We start from the raw sequence: 25,120 nt of genomic DNA on the forward strand, positions 1-25,120 counted from the left end.
AAAGCACATCTTTGATTTAAAAAATGACTTATGTTACGTATGAATGGCATTAAGTAGATTAGAAATTAGTGTTGAAATCGGCAGGGTTGTGTGATGTCAATTTCAGCTGCGCCAGTGACAAATGGAACAAACTGCCCTCAACAACCCAATTCAATTTCAAGAATGGAACTGAAGAAATTATGTACTGCAGGAAAACTACCACCCAGCCATACTAGTGGATGATAGTATGGCTGGTTGGTAACTCTGACCCATGTGTACGCACATTTTGGAGACCATGGGAATTGGCGACGCAGATGGTGAAGTGGTGAACTGATGTCAGACTGCAGAAAGTAAATGTGGGAATAACGATTACTCGTAATATTAAAGTCTGATGCCTCATGCACATTTCCTCACTCCATATCATCCACGTTATCATGAAGATTAAATCCAGCAGTGCTGTTTGCGCTTGTACTGAGTGATAACTGTTAATTTAATCGGCGCTGTCTCACCATCACATTGTCCGCTAAGGAGCGCAGGAGGAAGAGATGGCCCGACTCCATGGAATACAGGATAGCATCAAATACTCTATTAGATACCTGCAGAACACAGTGTAAATAACTAAATATCTGTCTTTAATACTGTGCATATATCATCAAATGTCAAAGTCTAGAAATACAGACGTTAAGCTCTCGCGCAATCGTTAACACTTATGGCGTTTTTCCATTACGTGGTACCTGCTCGACTCGCCTCCACTCTACTCTCCTTTTTTGGTTTTCCATCATGAAAAGAAGTCCTTAATACCTGCCAACAGGTACTTTTTTTAGTATTGCCTCCTTTGAGGTTCCAAGCGAGCTGAGGCGATACCAAAAGGTGACGTGAAAACCTGCAGACTACTGATTGGTAGAGAATCCTCACTAATCACTGCGTCATCATTGCTAGGGATAGATGGGGGTGTCCTGAACAAACCTGCCATTTTTAAATAGTTTAGCCAGTGTTTTATTTTATTTATTTTTTTTTGCTGCCTCCAGCTTCTTTTGAAACAAAATTTGTCTTCTGGCTGCGGCAACAGCCACATGCCGAGAATCAAAAACAACACACCTTCGATGTTCTGTGTGTGTGCGTGTCGCGAAAGGTCGCAGCAGTTTCCTGCAGCGTCGCTATGACGACCAGCCACGATCGCCTCACGCATGAGGCGGTCTAAATCTGCAGTGGAAAAAGGAGGACGGGGCACCGTGGTCGAGCCAAGTAGAGCTGGTAGTGGGTAAGCGTCATATGTGTCCTCGTTATTGGTCCGAACTTTAATACTGTTAGTGACAAAACCGGCATGAAGAAAAGTGTGTTTGCCTATTAGACTTTCGTCTTCAGATTGTATCTCGGGGTGGGGGATACCACTAGTTGATGCTGTGATTTTGGCAAGGTTTCTACAATCACAAATTGTTGTAAACCTAGAAATACTGCGGTGACCTCCGTGCGTAATGCTGCATGATGGCACTGCTGGAGGACTACTCCAATGGAAGAATCAGGAGAGAAAAAGACTTCGGTGGCCATGATGATGACTGGCTAATATGCCAATTTAAATTCCCTAAAGCTCTATGCACTGAATTAGGTCCAGTAGAGAGGGCAACGTGCCGGAACTGTGCCATCGTGGTCCAAATACAGGTCCTCGCCACTCTGGGGGCAACTGGCTGTTTCCAGAGGGAAATGGCAGACAGCGAAGTGTTTTTTTTTTTTTTTTATATAAATATAATATATAATCTTCAACTTTATCGCTAAGGCTTGTTTGGATATAATATATAGTTCTGTTAAATCTTATCATATATCAAAGCTGTCCGTGAGTGCCCTAATGCCTGCTGTTTTGGATGGTATTATTAATATAGGTATATACATCAGGTTTCCCTACACGAGAACAGGCCGAAATTATAATTCAATTTGCAGCAATTCCTGAGCGTCTGAGAAGTTTGTTGCTTTTTCCCTGCCAGTCGTTGTAAAAACTATAGATGTAAATTAATGGAGTTTCAACGTCCACAGCTAGGTGTAACATTTTTTTGCATTGCATTTGCAACATAATCATTCCTTATCAGATAAGGAACAAATATGTTGTATATGCAATATGTCCTTATTCAGAGGCAAGAACAACAAAGTGCCACCAATCTCAGACTTTGTTTGTATGACATGAGTTGTGCATATGTAGGCTGCCTTAGGGCAAATGGTCCATTAGTTCACACACTTATTTGAAAGCAACATTATGACTGACCCACATTCATTTGAAATTTTGAGAGAGAGAGGGAGACCATTTGTTCCTAATGTTATTAGGCTGTGTTCAAATGTAGTCACAACACACAAATGTTTCATATTGCTATCTGTTGCCAAATCCAATGGTTTAGTGGGTTTTTGTCCCATGTTAGTATGCATTTTTAAGCAGTAAAATTCATCATCTTAAGAGCAGGGGGAAAAAATAGACTGAGCTTAGTGTTCTTGCCTCATGGCCATGTTCCTAAAGGTTTCAGGGTGCTCAGGAATGGTGTGGAGATTTTAGCACGGAGTTAACAGAGGAAGAATGTAGCTTAGAAAATCGGCTAAATATATACAGCATAAGTAATGTCCTCATGTAAGGTCTTTTTTTGAGGGCTCTCAACCATGCAAAGGGATGGTAGTGACATTAGATAGGGGTTAGTTTATGTTATGTAGATAAGTTGATGTTTATTTTGAGTGCACATTCTGTTTTGATTATGGGCTTTGGAGTGAAAAGCTACTATAAGTCATAAAGATTTGCAACATGACAAGTCAAGATCCAGAGATGCCTCCATTGAGGTGTGACCAGTGATCCAATGGAATAGTGTAATCAGGGGTGAAAATTGCCAGAACCCTCCTGGATATATATATTCTTTTTTCCACTGTGCTGAAAGTATTTTTTTTTAATGCATCTAACAGAAAAATAGGCTAATTAATATCTTTACATTTCTTTGTTCAGATGTGTAATACATAACTCAGTGTTCAAGTCTAATCCCTTACATGCATTAATAAAATAATGGAAGAGATTTTATTAGTTTAAAATTAGAAACTAAATTTGCCAGTTTTTGAGCATGACTAAACTTTTAAGTTTCCAACCTTTTAGAGAGACCAAAAAAAAAGAAATGGCTACACATTTTTACACCTGATTTTATTTAAAGCAACACTAGAGAACGCTTCGGTCCCCCTACAGGTTGGAAGCGGAATTGTCCATTACATTACAAATTACTTTGTCAAATTCATTCGAACTACAGATCCGCTACCCGATTTGGCAAATGTGCATAATGTAATGGACAATTCCGCTTCCAACCTGTAGGGGGACCAAAGCGGGAACAGTTCTCTAGTGTTGCTTTAATACAATGATGACATTGCATATTTAGCTTCCAAAACACCACCTTGTCTCTCACCCTCCTCTCCTCCTGTCCTCTCTCTCTCCTGGCAGCCAAGGGGGAATATTTACGACCTGGTATCTAACCCTGTTTGGCCATACTCCCTTGAGCTTTCTGTCTGCATTTTCTTAGCTTTTCAAAGTCGGCTTATTAACACGGATATATATTATTTTGCATCATGTTCGTGACACACTGTAATTCATTGATCCTGCTTTTATTGCATAATATTGGAATAATGAGATGGTAGCAGTGCATGTGTTTGTCATATCATCTTTCTAAATCTACATAATATCCATCATGTTATACATAGACTCTCACGCATAGCATTTCTAAGCCAGTGGGATGAAGAGATGGTGCGGTAGAAACGGTACACTAGGGCTGGGCGATATGGACCAAAAGTCATATCCCGATATATTTTGGCTGAATATCGATATACGATATATATCCCGATATTTTTTTCTGCAAAGTGAGAGCAAATGTTCAGTCAAAGCCAAAATCAAATATGACATGTCACAAGTAGTTTCATAGAGACAGTTGCAAAATCAAATAAATAATAAACCGGTTTCTTCACCTGGTTCATGATTAAATGCTCAGCTGTTCAAATAACAATAAAATGTAAACCTAAATACTGTATAACAGGAGTACCTTTTTTGAAATCAAAGCTCCATATTTGTGATTCGTTCCAAAGGTCAATTAAGCTTTTGATATTAATATAATCTACTTTGTTCAAAATGTAATGCCTCATGCCTGTAAGCCTAGGTTTATAGTCCCATTCTTCCACTTGATACTGCTTCCACTTAAGTAAACTAAAAGATGAACTATCGACTACAAAACAAAGAAACTAATTAATGTGTTAATACAAAGAATATTTATTATGATCGGTTCACAGATCTGAGTCCAAACGGAAACTTCACCCTTCTGAACTAAGAGTTTCTGCTTCAAGATGAAGTTTAAAACAGACTGAAATGTCCAGGCTCATTCCTCCACTATTTATTTCTGTATGTATTTATGCGTTACATGTCATTTTAACGGGCACTGAGCTCCAGATCCTGCAGCTGCAGACGGTCTCTGCTGCCCCGCTGTAGCTTCTCTCCGTCCGCCTGCCGCCGGCAAACTTATTCGAACTTTCCGCCGATATCGACATACAGGTCGTCCTGGACTACGTGTAAGATCCTACCGATCACCACTCTGTCTTTGGCTGGTCCGATCTGGATCAGCGGGACCGCGCAGCAGCGAGGCAAAGCTGTGTTTTTCCGGGGAAGAGACGCTGCGGCCGCCACGGAGCTCTCCGCCTCCCGCTGCCGCCGGAGCTCAGATTGCTGGTCAAGGCGGCATACATAATCATAAAACACATTGTCACCTGTTAAATGTTATTCATTGCTGTTTGTTCTTTTCATTTCCTCTATCGAACATAATTAAGCAGTACAAAAGTCCGGCATCTTTAGCGTTGATCTGAATGCTTCGGACCCCTGTTCCAAGATGGCGGCGGTTTTGACGTATGTTTAGAACCTCAAGGCGACATCTGTGTATATATCTATGGGAGCAAGGATCACATTTGAACTATATCGATATATGCGATATGGTCTAATTCCATATCTCATTTAAAAATATATCGATATATTTTTAATATCGATATATCGCCCAGCCCTACGGTACACCATAAGGATAAAGTTTATAGGATTGTCCTGACACTTGAAATGGTATGGTTACAGCAAAGCAATTGAAATGGCATTGCTTGACTTGAGGTTAGAATTTTCTTGTTCGGCTTACCCCACAGTCCCTTTTGTGCTGAAATGGTTGCTTTCCCAGTGGTATCATGGTGAGGGTAAGAGAAAACTGATGTGAAAGATCATGAAAGTAAAAACGCAGGTCTCTCCATAAAGTGCCAGTTTTTCTTTATGCAAACAACTCTCACCCCTCCTCTCGGGTTACTGAATGTTCTCCCTGTTTCCCTGCATGTGTTTGCACAGTAATGTAGGATGTGTTTATATCAATGTTTCAGTGCTTCACCAGTGCAGTGGAATAAGTGCTCATCAGCAAAATTGCTCAGGAATTTTGAGGTGGGGGCATCTTCTTGTAGAATTGAGGGGACTGAGGAGGAAGAGGAGAGGATCTTTTACTCTCAATTACTCTGCCAGTCTTGCAGCCGGTGATGCATTCCACCACTAGTGCTTCAATGGAAATGCAATATTGTTTTGACAACTTGATTCTTATTGTCATAGATTTGCCCCACATGTATATCCTTTTTATAATAGCATTTTATCTACCAGCTTAAATCTGGAGATCCCAGACCCCAGTAGAGTTCATCAGCGAAAACATGAGCAATCAGTAGATTACACAGGTTAAAAATAAACCTTTTCCTTTCTTATTTTGTAGAGAAAATAATTACAGTAGATAGTTGAGAATGCATGTAGTTCTTCGATGCAGTGTATGATCATAACTGACTTGCAGTCAATTTTATAATATTATGGTCAAACTATAGTTTTCCTTACAACCTATGTGATAGTCTCACTGTTTACATTGCTCTGTGACCCAGATCTCAGTCATTCAATTGTTGAGTAAAATATAACCGATTTGATGGCTGAAACTACGAAGATAAGATAGTTAAAAAAACAAAACAACTTCAGTCCTTGTTCTGCTGTAGTGCAATCAAGAGTTGTTTTTTGGCTTTGTAATTGATTATGTTTCATTACATTTTCTGTCCATTGGATAATCCCACTTTGGCACACTTCCTTACATCCCAGGCATTCTGTTTCAGCATTGTTGCCAGCACATCCCAACCAACCAATGGGAATCTTCAAAGTCTCTGACCTAATTTTTTGTGAATATGAGTAGATGCATAATGTTACTCTGGAAGATGCAAGAATATTTAGAAATGATTGTGCGAGAGCATGATTTGTTGGTCAATACAAGAAAATATACTCACAAACCATAAATGTTGGCAGCAGCAAGGAAGACTTGCTTAGCTCAGCACTCCAGTTCTCGTTTTTGAAAGTGTCAGGAATATTTGCCTCTCTGATCCAAGAGCGTAATGGCAATCTGGCAGCCTTGTGATTTAGTCACAAAATAACCACGTCTTTGAGTCACCAGCTACAACTTGCATTAACATTTGGAGGAATTTACTATTTTTGTAGTTTATCTATTCATTCAACCGCTTAGCTTTTGTTTTCTCTCCTGCTTCTCCTTCCCCCTCTGTGCTATCATATTGTATAATTTTAGCAGCTTTATAAATTAATCCTCAGCAGTGGGTTTGTATTCCACAGGGATTAGTTGTATTGCAGAGCTGCTCCATTTCTGATAGATACATTTATTATGGTAGAATGGGTTAGGCATTCTTTAAGTTTAATTATGCTTTCTTTGTTTCTATCAAAATAAGACTGTGTCAGAGTCCCCTGTCTGTGGCTAAAAAGTGTGTGTGTGTTTCTTTCTTTCTGTTTAGGTGGCCAACCTGGCATGTTCCATCTCCAACAATGAAGAGGGAGTGAAGCTGGTCCGCATGGCGGCATCTCAACTGGAAACTCTTTGCCCCCAGGTACCTGGCTGTTTTGCCCCCAACTTCTGCTCATTGATTGTGCACCTCTTTGAGAGGCTTCCAAATTGTCTATTAATACAAGCACTAGGAGTTGCCAATATATAAAAATATAGTTCATACACATAGTGGCTAATTTAATTCCAGACTATAAGTAAAATTGCAGCGCTAATGTTTTTTTTTAATTTGTTTTTTTAAATTAAAATCATGATTTTGATACAAAGAATTCAACTACTTACATGCAAGGATTTTTTGCAATTGCCATGTACACCTTAATTTGGTTAGTGTTAGCATAATCAAATAATAGACATGGCTTTCTTTTTCTTTTGAATCAGGGTGGTATGAATACACTGTAGTCTAATTTCTTTCAGTGCTGTGATCGGCATTTGTGCTAGAACGGTGGTGGAATGAAATGGACACAAAACTGCGTGTGGGTGTTTTGGCCTTCCTCCCACAGTGTATTCATTTTAACAACAATGAAATTAAATAGAATATGGGAAACGGTCACAAACATGCCAAACAAAACGTAGCATAGCTAGTGGTAACAATAATAAGTTGCCAGTGCAGCACAAGGACATTAACACCCAAGGGTTTCCCTCCTGATTTTTGTTGTTTTATTGGGAACATACAACCAAGCCAAATGGAACAGGACTAAATTCTAGGTCTCTGTGCAGGCGTGGTAGAAATTTGTCCCTATGCAACCTCTTACCCACCCTCCCGCTGATAATAAAAGGTTCTGTACACCAAAGGGCAATACAATACTGACCGGGAACATCTCTCTATAAGCCATTTATATTATTATTTATAAAATTTAAGGCGCACTGTTTACATTTGTTAAACTGTGAAACAACTGCATTAGATAAAAAAACATGGAAACACGGATAGTACAGTTGAAAGACTTAACGGTTTTCTTTATGTGGTCATTTACAGTGACAATGTTTTTCTGTGCATTTGAGCACTTTCTGAACCCTCAACTCACCCCTCTCACCTTTGCTGAACAACATTGGATCTGTGATTGCACATCCCCCACCCTTTTCCAAAACCTCCTTCCTTCTTAAAAGTTTAGATACATAATTGTCATACCAAAACTGCAAATGGATGTGGGGCTTAGGGTTAGTGCATCCATCACTGGGGTTTTAATTTTACACACATTATTGTGGATATCGGGGACAAATTGGGTAGCGTAAGAAGAAACCTAAAACATCAATACCTCAAGTCTTGTTGTTCATGTGTCCACCATTGAGCCCCCTTTTGCTTTATTCCTCTTACCATTATAACTACCAGGCCCTGATTTGTACCTCAGACTTGCCGGCTCTCGCCATTATGCTGCCACTGCTCCTTTTAATCTCATCTAATGACTCCCATTTATCCTGAGCTTTGATATTCACAGATGTTTCTTTCCCAAAAACAAACTGCTATTAGTTTTATTTCATTCAATCTTTCAAAAACACTCAGTGTCTATTATCACTCCCAGGAATGAATTGGCTTCATGCTGCAGTCCCAACATTGTGGCTAAGAGCTATGCTGTAATGGAGCTTTAATGGCTGTAATTGGGTGATTACAGGTGATTAATGCAGCGTTAGCCCTTGCTGCCAAACCCAACAGTAAGGTGGCCCAGGACAATATGGATTTGTTCAAGGAGCAGTGGGAGAAGCAGGTCCGCATCCTCACCGATGCCGTTGATGACATAACATCCATTGATGACTTCCTTTGTGTGTCTGGTGAGTGGTAATTATTTGCATGTCATAGCCGTTTAGGGAAAAAAATAAATTTTTCATACTATTGAGTTAGATCATTGATGATTTGTGACTTTTTTTCAAATGTAAAAATGGAAAGCGCACTGCTGATTGGTAATAAGATAGATTTGCACGAAGCACTTAAGACCATTCTTAAGAGGAGGTAAATAGCTGTAAAGTATCGGTGGTATTAGTCTTTTCTGATGAGCGCCATACATACAGCGGCTGATTGGGCTGTTCAGAGGAAAGCCCTGAAGCATCAGCAGCACTACGTCTGAAATTGACATCCTGTCACGTGTGTTAAAGCACACAAATGGTTTGTCGGACATACCCTTAAAGAGTTCTCGTTAAGCATTAAGCAGAGTGACTTCTCTCACCTCCAGCCAAGGACAGACTGTAATTTACACAGTGGACATTTGCATTTTACAGGCACCCCATTAATAAACAGTCGGAGTCTGATTTGTCTTCAGCCCTCCCCGTCCTATGCTTGGGCATCCCAGTGGCCCTCTTAATTTGAGGACTATGCAAACACAAGATGAAGGCTGAGGATTCCCTGACTATATGCATTTTCTTAGTATTACTCATATAACATTGTTCATCTTTCTAATCTCGCTAATCTTTTTGCATCCAGGCAGGATGATGGCATATTTGGATTAAAGTGTTTGAGTAATACAAAGTATGCACATCACTAACTGCAACATTGTTTTATGTCCCCAGAGAACCACATCCTGGAGGATGTGAATAAGTGTGTCATCGCTCTGCAGGAGAAAGATGTTGATGGTTTGGATCGCACTGCTGGGGCTATTCGAGGCCGTGCTGCCAGAGTCGTCCATGTGGTCACCTCTGAAATGGACAATTATGAACCTGGAATCTACACAGAGAAAGTCTTGGAGGCCACCAAGCTCCTCACTGACACAGGTACCACAAAACCTAATTCATGTAACGTGCCAAAGAATAGTTATTATTATTATTTCTGCCAAAAGATTGCATTCACTCTTCCTTCATTCATTCTAAAAAATGTCACTGTAACAGAGTGTTCAGATGATTACAACTGTTATAACTCAGATTCAGACACACCAGGATTAATTATCTTGCTTTTGAATTATTGTAGCATGTTTTGCCTTAGTCAAAGTTGTTTTATTGCTTTAACTTTGTACATGCACAAGAAAGTTCATAGATGCATTATAAAGCCTGTTTCACACGGGACGATTTTAAAAATTGTCGGCCTATTTTCCAATCCTGAGAGACCCCACACACGGCGATAAAAAATCACGGGTCTAACAGTTTTGGTCATACAGTGTGTGGTGCGCAGCACATGGCAAAATCAACACATCACACACGAACCGATTTGACTCCCGAGCATTCCCAGGTCAGACGGGAAATCTCGCAAAATCCCTCAAGATCAAACGTGACTTCAGAGTAAACAATCATTGCGGACGAAGAGGATGCAGTGGCGATAGTTTGTAGTTTGTTTTTAACCGGAAAACAAAACGAAAAGGCGATGGTCAAAGAAGACAACGCGAGCATGGACTATACTTGCTACATCATGATATGGAGGTGATTTGTTTTTTTTTCTCATAGAAATGTCGTTACGTATTACACAGATTAATTACCGTTGAAATAAACGTTAATATATTTGTTTCAATGTACTCTGGTGGACTGCAGTTGTGGATGTATCGAAAAAGATCAAATCGAAATAAATAAAGTCGATGGGCATAAGCCAACATGTTGGATATCCCCGATTTGAGATCGGAGCGGTCCCGACGTCCTTCCGAGCAGACGAGAGCAGTCTTAACACACCACACACGGCAGGAATATCTGATCAGATTATTTTACGATAATTGGAGCATCCTTAGGATTGTTGGAGGGGTGAATCGGGGCTAAAATTGGCCTAATTATCCTGCCGTCTGAACCAGGCTTAAGGGGATGCTATGCTTTATATTGATGTAACTATGTATATGAAACTAGAATACAATGGGCCCTCAAAGGACACCATGTTTTGACCCAGTGTGATGAGAAAGAAGGTCAAACATTCCTTACCTGTTTCTATCCTTATAGTGTAAGTAAGACAGGCACGGTGAACATACCCAACCATCCAACCCTCTTTTTCAGATAGCTCCAGAATTGGCTTGGAAAGTGCAATTTTCTGTTCAGTAAAGTTGAGGCCCTTCCTGTATTTCTTATGAATGCTGCATTGTGAGATCAATCCATCTCCGACTCAACTGACACTACTAATCTGCACAGCCGGCACTGTTCAGTTGTCAGATAGCCCTGAATATCTTAACCCAAGTTATATTTTAGAAGTTGTTTTTGTCCACATTCTGTGCTGTATCATTATCAGCCCGTATGTGTGAGCCGTGTTAGCTTTCCATCGCCAGCAAGCTAAGAAGATGGCAGAACGATTTGTTGGTTGTCATATTTGGAAACTTTATGATCCTCTTGATAGTGTGCCCATTAAAAATTGGGAAATGCAGGCTGTAGCTCAAGCAGGATTTCTTCTGTGGGTGATATCGGGAGACAGAGACTGTCGTGAGACTTTTTGTCAGATTTTCTCATATCAACTCCAAAATACAGTGAGTCAAGTTCAACTCAACAGTCACTCTTGAATGGAGAATTTCTGTTCTGACATGCACTGTCATCTGTGTGACAAATATAGGCGAGTATTTGTACATGTAACCGGGCAACAACTTTAAGTTTCAGAGACTAAAAGAATTTATATTTATTATTATTTGCACACCCCTAATAGATGGACCAACAGTGCAAAATTCCATCCGTCAAAGCTGAATGTAATGACTACTCTTTTTAATTAATCATTTAGAGGGCAATATTTTCACCGGCAATGGAACATAAGCCTTACTAGTAATATCTTTGAGGGGATCATTTATAATAATCTCATACATAATTTCCTCAGTAGACTGATTCTGTTGATGGTTTATGTCAAGTAGCCTTTGACAACCTGCAATCTCAGGAGTAATGTAATAAACATGGAATAGTAAGGAAGTTGAGCTGAGGCACACATCTCTGGTAAACTCTCACTCTACAAACATGTTGGACAGTTTTTTTTCTTTCTTTCTTTTTACATTCTTGTGGTATAGCACATGCCATTCCTCACTCAATGTATGTGTTTGTCTGTTCTTTTACAGTGTGCCTTTTTTATTATTTTATTTTAGGTTGTGTACCTTCCTTGTCTTTGTTTTTTTTAGTGAATCTTCATCAATATTGTTTTTCTCTTCCCCTTCTTCCTCCCACCCTTATCTCCCATCTCTCAGTCATGCCACGGTTCACAGAGCAAGTAGAGTCTGCAGTGGAGGCCTTGAGTGCCAACCCCTCATTACCTGTGGATGAGAATGAGTTCATTGACGCATCCCGTCTTGTATATGATGGCATTCGCGACATTCGCAAGGCTGTCCTCATGATCAGAGTAAGTCGCACTGTTTTTTAATTAATTTTTTTATTCTACTGCAAAATATTTATTTGCCCTGCCATTAGCTTAAAACAAATAAAAAGTTCTGTATTAAATCTGGACAGAGCGAGTAACGTTTGCAATAGGGTTGTGCCGATGGACGATATCATCACCTTCACAGACCCTGCTGTGATCTGGCCTGAGCTCTATCAGGAGACTCGCGAAAAAGGTGTTTAGTTCCCCGATCATTTGTTTAAATAACACAACACGCATATCCATTATAAGATTAACTGGAACCTGTGGTTTTTCGAAGTTATAATGCTCCACAGGAGATTGCGGGTGCACCCACTGGTGCTTGACTACAAAAAAAGTAGTCAAAAAATGTTTGCATTTCAGAACCTTAGGAAATGGACAGCGGCCGACACAAACACACACACACCTATTAACTTGATAATAAAGCCATAAAGTAGGCTATCCTTCAACTTTGGACAGCGCCACTTCTCACAAATGCAGATAGGACTGGAGATGAGAAGTTTAACTGACACGTAACCACGATCAGCGCTCACACACTCACACGCTCCACTTAGCACCAACCGCAATGTTTAATTTTAAATGAATGTAGCCTACTGGCAGTCTGGCACACGTGGGTGCTCAGTATTTTCCGTGGGTGCTGCAGCTCCGGAGCACCCATGGTATCGGCGCCTATAATACCATTCAAATTTCATTTTTTTTTTTTTTTAAATTAGTTTTTAAGTAGAAAAAAAAAATATTTATGTAAAGAGATAGTCAACTAAAAAGTGCTTGGTTATTGTAGTGTAATGTAATTCTACAATATGGCCATTGGTCTGTGCACCAGATGCTACTTTTAATGATATATGAGAAACTTTATATGCGTGCAGTCCTCGAAGCCAGTGATGAACTTGTCTCATGCAAGAGCAGACCTAATTGACCAGACTTGCAATCTAGTGCAACAACAGCCTTAGTTGTCTGTGGGTTAATGGTCTTTGCTTGAGTAGAACTATAACTGAGACAGATGGTAGTTGGGTACCTAATTGACTGACAATGAGCTAACAACAAAACCCACTCCAGTTATAAAAAGAAATGGATAGATCTCAAGGCTTTATAGTATAACTAGTTTGACTACTCAACACCGCCAAATTAGATTTTGTATATATTAAGAAATAAGTGGATTTATTTAAACAGCATCTCATGTGTCACAGTACCTAATTATGTATTTACTATGTTGAGATACAATGTGCTGGTTGGTGGTGTTATGCCATCTTCTATTATTCTATTCTATTATTTTCAACACTTTAATCTTTTGAATTGCAATCATTAGTCTTGACAGCACATTTTGTGTTGACAATGGTGCTCCAAAACTGTGCCTGGGCTCCTATGAATAATGCTGCTCAGACAGACAAGAACCAAATGAGAGAGGCACCATTATGCAGTATTAGCATTATAATAAGCAATTGATTTAAGATGGAGGTTTTAATTAGCATTCTTGAGTTGGACTTCAAGCCAGAGAACTACATTCACTTCCCATCTGCCCCAGCTCCTCTCTTGTTATCCAAATTGATTATGCTGTTAACATTGGGCCTGTGGGGCAGGCTGAGAGAGAGAGAGAGAGAGAGAGAGAGAGAGAGAGAGAGAGAGAGAGAGAGAGAGAGAGAGAGAGAGAGAGAGAGAGAGAGAGAGAGAGAGAACTTGATTACCTATAATTAATCCGTCAGATTAATTCTGCCATTCTTAACTGTGGGCAGGAGATAGGAATGAGAGTCAACTCAAAACTAAGAAATGATGCAGTTCCCCATGGGTTTGCCAGAATTTCTTGATCAGGTGTGTGAGTTAATCACCACAGGTTTTCTGGCTTTTATTCAGCAGAAAATGCCTCTGCTGCTTAGCTGGGTAGTGATGGAATTTCCAGAAGACTGTGCACAGCGGTCTACTTAAGCGTACTCTTAATTGCTGTTGTTTGTAATGAGATCAGACAAGTGTATCAAAAACAATAATTTCTATCTAGAAGAACTCTTTGCTTGGCTGAACTGTCCTTAAGTGGCACAGTTGACATGTGACACTAGGCCTGTTCTGCTTGGAGTCCAAATAAATATCAAATATTATAAATATAATATATAAATATTGAGGACTATGAGACAACTTCTCTGGAACACAGACACACACACTCTATCTTGCTCTCCAACCATCTTTCTATAAACCCTCACATGCATGCGCGGCCCAGTGGCCCACTCTTAAATCAGAACAGACAAGTGTGTGGTTGGGGCTATTAAGACAGACAAGTCTTTAACCTCTGTAAGTGGTGCACAGGCAGCCTATGTTGGATGTCCCTTGGATATTTGACAGGTGGCCAGAGCCCTCTCTTCAGCAACATCAGAGAATATGCCTCCCAGACATCGAACGTCTCAAAGTCAGGGAGCTGCTGACAGCGAGATACAGGGGGCAGCTGTCGTTATTACCTTATGATTTGTGCAGTGCGTCACAGCCCAAGGTGATTTAGCTGGCTCTGTCCCTAAAAACTTTACTCACAGAGGCTATAAGAAGAATGTCACAAAAATAATTGCAATGGGCAATTTTACTGTTGACTTCCCTGTCCACATCTACATCAGCCGACAAAAATATTGGATACGACTAAAGCCTACTTCCTAGTGTTGTCACAAGACTATAATTTTAGCTCTCTCCGTGTCTTCTCTTAACAATCACACTTCAGATACGGTGTGGTCATATGTGCAATACAAAGGTGATACAGGTGGAACTGAATATTGCAGCTTTTAGACAGACGGTGAAGAGTCTGGACATTACAAAATTAAATATTGATTAACGTATTTTGCCACAGCATGACAAACTGTATTAAAATGTCATTTACCGTGCCAATAGTACTACCTTGACAAAACCCTTTTTAATTAAACTGCAGGCTATTGTCATTTCTCTACAGTAGTGTTGCAGTGGGTGCACAGCATGAGCTATCATTTCTGAGCCTCCCACATTCACAGGTTATCTGTTGCACAGGCCACAGCAGGTGCAATCTCTGCGCCACTGAGCAGCATTGTCCGGGTTGAAAGAGATGCCTATGAGTCACTACAGCTTTGTATCTAAAACCATACCCCTATTCCCTTGAGAATAAGAGCATCTCTACATTTCATAAAGCAGTGTAAGGTTGTTCAGAGACCTTCAGCTATTTTTAGACGTGAGGGCTCCAAATCCATTACAGAAGGGAGGTATTGAGACAGCTGGATAAGCACAAGTAGCGGCCGAGGCGTCATGATGCACCTTTATCTCTCCACATCATCTTCCCTGTGCCCATATTACCACCAACTACATTTTCCTGTCAGTCAGTATTGTATTTTGCCTTAAGCATGACCTGTTGAGATATAAATTATTCTAATATTATTTATTCATGGGAAAATACTTGCTTGTAGCTTGTTCTGCATTCAAAGCTAGACAAGAGGTGAAGGCTCAGAGATGAAGTAGCAACACTCTTCGAGAACACAACTCATGCCTCACTCGCCTTTTCTACAGATAGCAGCGACAGATGGGACTCTGAAGTATTTTGCTCCCACTATGTTTCATACCAGCTTGTACCTTCATTTTCCCTCTCAAAATGCACAGGCAGCACATTACGCTTGATTTACAAATTCATTTAGAGTGTAGCGTTTCTTGTACCAAGCTATGGGGAAGAAGACATTTATCTGATGCTGCCCTGGCCGGCAGCGTCAAGACATTTCTCATAGATAGTAAGCAGGTTGGTTATTTGATTGTGCTCAAAGGGCTGTAGTATGCCAATATTATTTTATGTTCTCCACTTTGAACTAACTTCTTTTTCTGACCTTTTTCCCCTTGTTTCTTTTACCCACCTTCCTTTTCTCCGCTTTTGCCCATTTCTCCCTCTCTTTTGATCCATTATAGACTCCAGAGGAGTTGGACGACTCTGACTTTGAGACTGAAGACTTTGATGTTCGCAGCAGGACTAGCGTGCAGACAGAGGATGACCAGTGTATTGCCGGCCAGAGTGCACGGGTAAGATACCCAACGCTTCTTGTACTATTTACAGACATTCCTGAGTCTGATCTCCCTTCAAAATCTCTAGTTGTCAAATGGCATCAACAATACTTGATAAGAAATGTGAGATATGTGGGAAGGAAAAAGACATATACGTAATAAAAGAACACACATTTGTATTCTTAATATCTTCCATATAGGAGATTGCATTCGCTAGTGCCCCAAAGAACAGAGTCGTACTTGAAGATGGTTACATACTGATCATACATATTGGCGCTATGAAATTTTATTCAGAATACTACATAGTCAGAAGAGCAATTTGATATCTCACTCACAAGGCTGTAGTTCTAGAAAATAATTTTACATTCTTTAAATTTGTAACACAATTTATTTGTTATCTTTTGTAATTGTACGCTCATGTTAATGTTATCAGAGCTACTGTTATTCTTTGAAACACGGGTTAATAGGTTATGCACAGTTGGCTTGATGCCACCATAACTAAAAACAAGTTTTTCCTCATTGAACTCTTGTTTACGCCTGGGTCTCTTTTTATTGTGTTGAAAATAGTTGTACCCAAAATTCAGAGACGTTAAGTTAGTTGAAGATTTTAGAAGACTTCAAGTATACTTCAGCCTCTAGTCCTATAACCAACATCTGTCCATGTCGTATTCCTTCCTTCAGTCTAATTGATGCTGTGACAGGCTTCAGCCCTTATGACTCAGAGTAGGTGTAACACAATTAATTAATATTTTGTGTACTACATCCTCCAGTCTTAAAAAAAACTAAACAAATAATAATAATGCACGCCATCTGTTTTTTCTTTTGTTTTTAAATAATTCATTGTATGAACCAGTGAATTTGTGTTGGTGGTTGATGTTGAAGGTTCCGGTTAGACTTTTCCAGCACTCCGTAGCATCCCTGAAAAGACTCCAAGCAGATAATGAGTCTGCTGTAGGTTGCCCTCTTCATACAAGTAGGAGAGGTGAAAAGAAAAGTTAAAAGTGTTAATTAATCCAAAAAAATCCCTAATGGCGGAGTGATCCATCATGACATTTCCATGCTGTTTGTTTTGTTCCCCAAAGATTATCTGGCTGTTTTGTTAGGAAAAGGGCTTTTCATCTCTGCACTGCCCTAAACCGCTTTATTCAAGGTTAGGTGACTCTAGAGAGAGAGTCCTATTTACCAGTAATAGAATGAACACTCTCGCGATGATATTCAATTTCCTGCTCTTAAGTGTTTGCCCACTTCGGCCACACAAGCTCATTCATTGAATGTCTGATTGCCTGTTTGGTAACTGCCCTTTACCGGTCAAGCCCAAGAGGATGGATAGAAATGGTGCCAAACACATGCCCTTATATTGATCTTCTTTAGTGGCCAGAGGCATAGAGTTTAATAAATCTATATTTTCCTAGAATATGTCACATACTATTTCTTAATGGCTGTGAACCCCGTTTTGAACCTAGCTTTTGTAGTGGGTGGGGGACGAAAAAAAGTGTCTGCACTTCACCTGGCCAATCAGCAAAATGTCCATCTTAGAGACATCTATTTACAGAAAAAGACATGGCAATTAATGTAGTCATTTTTCGTTCTTGAGACTTTCCTCCAACACTCCTATAATGCATTTTGATGACTAAAACACTTAAACATAACATAACACTTCTTGGAAGAACATTTTAAGCTTTGTAAAGGAAGAATTAGTGGCAGAGCTGTTGTACTGGATTGCAATAGATTGTATTGATGTACCTAATAAAGTGGCCAGGAGAGTATAGCAATCATTTAAGCAAGTATCTAAAATGTAAGGAATGAACAAGGAATACAGTAGTGTAGTGCACCACAGTACCACAGTGGTCCTCTGCTGTGATCTCCAACAACACCATGATCTTGCTTGGCAAGAAAACCCGTGCTTCCATGGAAACCATAGGGGATGATTCAAAACAAAATGCCCTGGAGACAGAAATGGCCTCCGTAACAGTGTGTTGAGGTCTTGTATGCTAACCCTCTACGCGTTTCCATAATTCCTCCTTCAGGCTATCATGGCCCAGTTGCCCCAGGAGCAGAAGGCGAAGATTGCTGAACAGGTGGCTAGCTTTCAGGAAGAGAAGAGCAAGCTGGATGCTGAGGTATCCAAGTGGGATGACAGCGGCAATGACATCATTGTGTTGGCTAAGCAGATGTGCATGATCATGATGGAGATGACAGACTTCACCAGGTGAGTTTAGACTAACAGCTTGGCTCAAACTCAGAGCCATCTTCCTCTCCCCCCCCCCCCCAAGTAAACGATGGCCCATTTTATAATTGTAGATATTTCTCTGGCCTCACACGATATCTGAATGAATGGTTTGTAGAATGGCTGCACATTTTTAAGTTTGTAGTCTGCAGCGCCCATATTCATGTCATCTTACAGTCCTCACATTAATATTCCAATAGATGTGCAATTCAAGCAAAATGCCTCCAAGACAGAATGCATGTTTAAGTTAAGCCAAATACAATCACCCAATAAGCCTACATTTGTTTCCCAGCATTTGCCCATATATGCACAATACTATGCACCCAGTTTAACAATACTGTTCATGCATCAACGCTCTTCATTTTCGTTAAGCAGCACTGTAGGTAGGATTTTCTTCTTGATTATTTTCCTTTCTCCCCTAATCTTAATATGCACAACCATAAGTACTGCATCAAATCTCCCTCTCTCTGGTACACGAATACAGCTGGGTGTGTACTGTAAATCTTAAATGGACAGTCTCCCTCAGCAGAGCTGCTATAGGGTGGCCATATTCGCCCTTGTCAGTGGTTTGTTGAGACCATAAAGATGGTGGAGAAATGGTTGAAACAAAAATAACATCTTAGGAATCATAATGTGTCCTGGAATAGTATAAATCATCTTTGCGGTAAAAATGGCTTCAAAATATGCCTCTACTAAAAATCAGTAAGTGTGTCTGAAATTTGTGGTTACAAACAGGGTATTTGCTGAAAACCTGTTTCACATTTCAGAAATATTGATTTCTGCAAAAAAGCGGTCGTTCGGCAAATCTTGACTGTGTAACCACCTACTTGAGAAAGATAAAAATGTATTTGAATTTGATCAAAATCACATTATAACATTAGTGATGTAAATGAAAGGATAGCACCACCAAAATAAAAACACTCCAAAATGATTCAATGCTCTTGCCCAGACAACATTCGTGTAATGCTTTCTAATATTGTAAATGTTTGTTTAGCGAAGTACTGTTCGTAAAACCCTTGAAACGCAGGACAGAACAGACATCACTAGAAGAGTGTCCCATTTTTTATTTTTGGATATACTAGTTCTATAACTGTGTTTATGATAGTGTGCATGCATGTGTGTACATAACTGGAATTTGTCGCTTGGTGTGCTAAAATTAAGAATTCGAGAAGTCGAGTTGGACAGCATTTCCATCTGTGATTGTCTAGCTCACACTGTGTGTGTGTGTGTGTGTGTGTGACTTTTGACTAGCTGACTGTATTTGTATGACTGTTCCTTTTTTACATTTTCAAGTTAATTACTCAGAGGACATTTTGTGCCCAACTGTGAGTCACATCCGTAATGATGATGAAATGCTGCCTCACTATCTTCATTTTCTGAATAAGTCAACGATCCCGTCTCCTCAGCCAAAGAAGTACAATACTGGAAAGCTAGAGCAGAGTTTCAAATACTAACAGCCAGTGATGTGAGGTCGCACAGAACCCTGCAATTTTTTATTTGCTGCTTGTTTATCCAAAGGACCAAGAAAAATTCATTGCTGCACATGTAAATGTAATGCAAATGATGCTGCTTCCATCTCAGAGTGCCATCCATGTTTTTTTATTAGATGGCGTCAGCTGTGTGTATATATTTTAAGAGGTTATTGATTGCAGTGACATCTTTATATCAACATAAAGGCTGCTTCTCTCTGTTTTATAATATAAAGCAGACCCAATGAATTCAACTGAAAAAGATTTTCCAATAAGGTAAACGCCCATTGAAGCTTTTTTTTTTTTAATACCGCATTTACTGGAAAACCTGTTCTACATGTACACCTTTACAGGCATACCAACACTAGCTGTGAATTACTTTCTATCAAATAAATGTATTCACTTTGCATGATTCCAATTGTAGTTTAAAATTTGTTTTGATGGACTTTTCCAATCAAAAACAACTAAGCAAGACAATCACAACAAAACTAAACCATTGTCAATACATTTTTGAGAATACGACATCGATTCTCTGTGCTTTTTTGAGTACTGAGCTGTCGGTATCAAACCAGTAAGCGCTGAATGCATCATGTGAGTGTTTGGTAAGATTTGGGCTGTTTATACTAATCAAAAAGGTATTGTGTTACTGAAGATCAGTTGTTGTTTTTTGCTAAAGTGTAGCCGCTCACCCTGAAAGCAAAAATCATGAACACTAAATCAGAGTTCGTTCATTAGCCAGTTAGGCTTAAGAGAATGGTAACTTGTGGATTAATTCACAGTAGCTTAAGTTTGATCAATACAAGCAGAGAAATGCTGTTTTTTATTGGATGCCTGACGAGGCATCTTTATAGGCATTGACTGGATTTTAAACCATAAAAAAATCCAAGCCTCTTATCTCCTGCATATTTCATCTAGGATTTAATAACAATCGTCCTGAAAAAATGGATGTTTTTTAATTTCTAATGTCGTTCATATTTGCATATAATCAGCAACTAAGGTTTTCCGAATTAAATGTTTATTGAAAATGCACCTGTCGGTGGTCGTGCACCACCCTCACCCCTCCTCCATCAGTTGCTAGTAGCTCAAGGGGAAAATTGGTGGATTGAGAAAACATGGACTCTTCAGAAGAGGTAATTATCTTGTAGTTTTTGTGTCCTCTTTGTCTCCAAAGCTGACCGTTGCTGCTGTTCTTTCTCAGCAGTGACGTAAAACGCATCACTCGAGCTGCTGCGCACGAAAGTCGCCGGACGGCACCATTTTGTAAACATAGCCATACAGAGTTTTGTGGAGCCGATGGGCGTTATTAGCTTTGTATCAACTTAATTTGGCATTGGCTTGAATGTAACGGACATTCATTAATATGAAATGGTTCTGCATTATAGGTTTAAATGTATAATTCAAAGGGAAGCATAATGTTTAGCTCAGGTTTTAAATACATTAAAAACAATATTGTTGAGTAATATTTATCATGGGTTGCCAAGTTTTAAATTCAGAGAGCATTTTGGGTAAAGCGTTAATCTTTGACCCTAGTGATGATCGATATGGCCAGATTCAGTGTTGATAAGTACATTTATATTCTCTATGCTCGGCTGTTGCCATTTGAAATAGAGTTTATTAAAGAAAGTTGTGGGAATGGCTTTTGTGCCTGTGTTAATAGTGCAGTTACTCTGAGAGTTGGCTGATTTATGGGCTAATACCACGACTTAGTATTGTGACTTTTCTTATTTGGCACTCAGAGACTTTGGATTGCAGTCTGTATATGCCAGTCTCTGTGTCTGACACACATGGATGTTTGTCGGGATGTGTATACATATCTTCACATTATGCCTTGACTCTTGCATGTGGTAATAGCACATGGAAGGTCAGTCGCCGGCTAATTCAGCGGGGCCCAAATTATTGCCCCCTTAACCTTGAGCTGGCACAAAGCCCTGCCAAGGTTAATGATGTGTGAGGTAATTGTTCTCAACCTCTCTCCTGACAAATCTGCAGAGAGTGAGAGAGATTCTTGCTGAATCCTGCATCGCTTATGGCTGTATGGCAGCACTCATGAATAAGGCATGTGTGGCTTGGAAACATGCAACATAATATCTGGGAGCCACCTGTCTTTTAGCATTCTGTGCTGTGGAGTGCTCGGTCCGATGTGGCTTACACCCATCTGGAGGCTTGCAGCTGTCACCAGACCTGGAGTCCCCAGTTTCTTCTCCATGTACAAATCCATTCCGAAAATCTTACAAGGGTGTCCTTCTGTCAGGAGTTTGCTTGTCTATCCCTGTGGCCTCTTTGTGCTTTTCCCTATTGCTACTTGGCCATAACAGAGCTCAGAGCTGGAGAAGAAATTAAGCAGCTGGCCCTTTTTATTTTTCCGGGCTAAGGCAAGGGATATTTTTAGGATTAAAAATGAGGGAGAAATCAGTGGTTGCTGTTATTATGCATTATGATGTGAGGTGTGTTTTTTTTTTTTTTTTTTTTTTTTTTAATTGAGGCAAACTATAGCATTATCCTAGCAACAGGAACAAACGCACCCAAGTGAAAGTTTTAGGTTTTCAGAACCCATCACATTGCCTGCAGCTCTGTCTCCAGGGGTTGACTTGTCCCTGGAGAGCTTCCAGTCTGTGCTCTGACGTGTTTCCTCTTCCACTAGGACCCTGACTTGCTTTACAGCAGAGCAGCAGAGGGAGAGCAAGAGAGGGGAAGGGTTGGAGGTGGGAGGGGAGGAAAGAGGAAGCGAGAGAACAGAACACAAAATTCCATCTGTTCTGGGTTGGATGGCTCATTTTTTTAGCCTGGAGAGAGCAGCTTTGAATCCAATTTGTGCCTCTTGCCAACTGTGTCCCAGAGTCCCTTGTGGGGGCAGAAAAAACGCAAATGGCTGACAAGCTTTACAGTGGGTCAGGTCAGGGCTAGACCTGTCCTGTGTTTGGACGGGCGTCGTTTGGCTCTAGAATGGTCAATAATTGATGTTTAACCTTAGGATTAGGATGTTTAACATTAGGACAATGACTAAAGTCTTAACCGTAGCCCACGCCATTGAACGGTCATTGTTATGCTAGGTTTTCCTTCTGCCTTGATTTTTCCTAAATGCATATTCCGCACATGCCTATATTGGCGTAATGATAGAATAACATTAAGAGAACCGAAAAGATGGGATTTTTGTAACAACCCGCCCCCCACCCTATTTGCTAGGAGAAACGCCGATTAACGTAGGTACTCCTCCGCAGCCGAATCGGCTCATTTGCAAGATGCCTGTATATTGAGACAATGAAACTCAATTGCCCGCCAGTATTCACTTACATGCTCCTATATTCACATGGTTTGTAGGCACACAGTTGTCATCTGTTCACGTGTAAAAATAAAAAACGAAAGCAAAACTAATGACACTTTCTGTTTGACTATAAAAAGAAGTCCTGTGTGTACATATATATGCTTTAATAATATCAGGAATGACATTAATGTGACTCATTTGAACAAGATACTAACGCTACTAAATGGTATTATTTTTATAGGTTGATGTGTGCGATCAGATGCCAGGTTGTGTGTTCACTGTTAAACTGAAAGACGCACTGCACACAAGAGAGATGGAGAGAAATATAAATGCTGAAGTGACTAAATGTCATTCTTTCGTTTGACGAAATGTGATAATTTGCACTGGGGATGCACCTAATGTTCGGCCACGGAAATTGCAAAAACAAAAAAAAAGGACTTTCGGTGTTTGGCCGAATAAATGAAAAGGCCAAATTCATTTCACCGAACAATTGCGTTTTTGATGACGCGATCAAATAGCAACCAGCGTAGAGTGAAAGTTGCGCACGTTTTTATAAATGCAGTGTGGATGTTAGACTAGGACTGTATCAACTTTGCTCCAGGTGTGCCGGTCAAAACGCGGACGAAGACTTCTCTCTTTTGAGACTTTAAATAATTAATTATAGGGCTTACAGGTCTCAAGGACGCACACACGATCGCAACCTCAGAACAGCGTCCGTCTCTTTTCTTTTCTCGTTTATCTCGTGTGATGCGCGTGCCCTCTCACTTTGTTTAACGCACTCGGAGTGCTCTTTTGTACAGTGGAAGCACATAGTACGTTACATATTTGAGCAGTCAGGTAAAGGCCAAAGAAGAGGGGCTCAAAGAAATAAAAATATTTTTATTTTACAAATTTATTTATTTTAAGTTATATTGTGCGTTGTTGCGTTAATGTCTGCTGGAATGGTAAAGAAAATGTTAAATAGTTGTCTAATTGTAGTTTTGTAATTGAGTTTTTCTTTCAAAAGCAAGTCAAAATAATAAAAAGCCCATTTTGATTATTTAATTTACGCAATGTTAAACAAATTGGCAAAATAGAAAACGCAAAATAAAAAACATTCGGCTTCGCCCCCATAGTTTTTAATTTGATTCGGCTTCGGCGAAGAATTTTCATTTTGGTGCATCCCTAATTTGCACCGTGATTATATTTACCATTTAGTTTACTTGCCAAAAATAAAAATGCTGAAATTGATAACAATGTTTCAGCATTTGTTTAATGCCTTAAGTTTCCACTGCGGGTTATACGTTGCTTACAAGTCAAAACGGCATCAGATCCAAATAGATGTTGTTTTTCAAGAAAAAAAAGAAAAAAACTAGACTATTTATTAGCGGGGGTTGCTCACAGAAACCTCCAAGATTTTGTGTTGACTGAACTGAACGACACAAAGAACAAATGACCAGACTATTACTGCATCAGATTGCAGCGGGAAAATATTCCTTTCTAAAATAGCATATTTTACTGGACACTGCTAAGAGTACAGCTGTTTTGTGTGGGTTCAAACTGTTAGATAAGCTATCTGGCTTTGAAAAATGTGTGGGGGCTGCGTGTGTCCTGCTATAGAGATTAACGCAGTGCTATAGAGATGGAGAGGGATGATGCGTTAATGGCCCATCAGCGATAGCAAAAGGACACAGGCACTCTTGGGCATCGGACTTGTAGGTTATAGTACCCCTAAAATGCCTGGCGATGCTAGTGGTAAATACAATTGTACTCTCATATCTCTACTTTCTATTCTCTTTTTTTTTTTCTCTCTTTTGGCTTCTTTGTCCCATACTTGGATGAAAATGACCATACAAATGACGTGTGTGTGTGTATGGAGTTTTTGAGGGCAACCAACATTTCTCCGCCAACAGACATGAAACCAGTTGGATTTGCGACTTATCCTTCTAATAAACCCCTCAAAGCTGCTTGAATTAAAGGGGCCTAGTAGATTGAACTGAGAATTTCTGTTGTGATAGAAAGCATATGGCGGTGCTGACAAACTATAATATGACGGCCTCTTGAATCAGGGTTTCCTCAGAATTTCTGGATAGGATAATGCTGCCAGTTTCTTAAAAGCATGCT

General features: G+C 39.9%; 1 protein-coding gene across 2 annotated transcripts in view; it reads left to right on the forward strand.

Moving 5' to 3' along the window:
• Positions 1-25,120, forward strand: part of ctnna1 (catenin (cadherin-associated protein), alpha 1) — a 91,734-nt gene that overhangs the window by 49,438 nt on the left and 17,176 nt on the right. For both annotated transcript variants that reach the window (XM_028588861.1, XM_028588862.1), the window contains exons 10-15: positions 6,817-6,909; positions 8,471-8,627; positions 9,360-9,560; positions 11,912-12,063; positions 15,967-16,077; positions 18,087-18,268. In XM_028588861.1, the coding sequence (XP_028444662.1) occupies positions 6,817-6,909; positions 8,471-8,627; positions 9,360-9,560; positions 11,912-12,063; positions 15,967-16,077; positions 18,087-18,268 (896 nt within the window). The remainder of the gene's footprint in view (positions 1-6,816; positions 6,910-8,470; positions 8,628-9,359; positions 9,561-11,911; positions 12,064-15,966; positions 16,078-18,086; positions 18,269-25,120) is intronic.

This window comes from Perca flavescens, chromosome 10, assembly GCF_004354835.1.
Source record: "Perca flavescens isolate YP-PL-M2 chromosome 10, PFLA_1.0, whole genome shotgun sequence".
In the NCBI taxonomy this organism is placed as follows: Eukaryota; Metazoa; Chordata; class Actinopteri; order Perciformes; family Percidae; genus Perca; species Perca flavescens.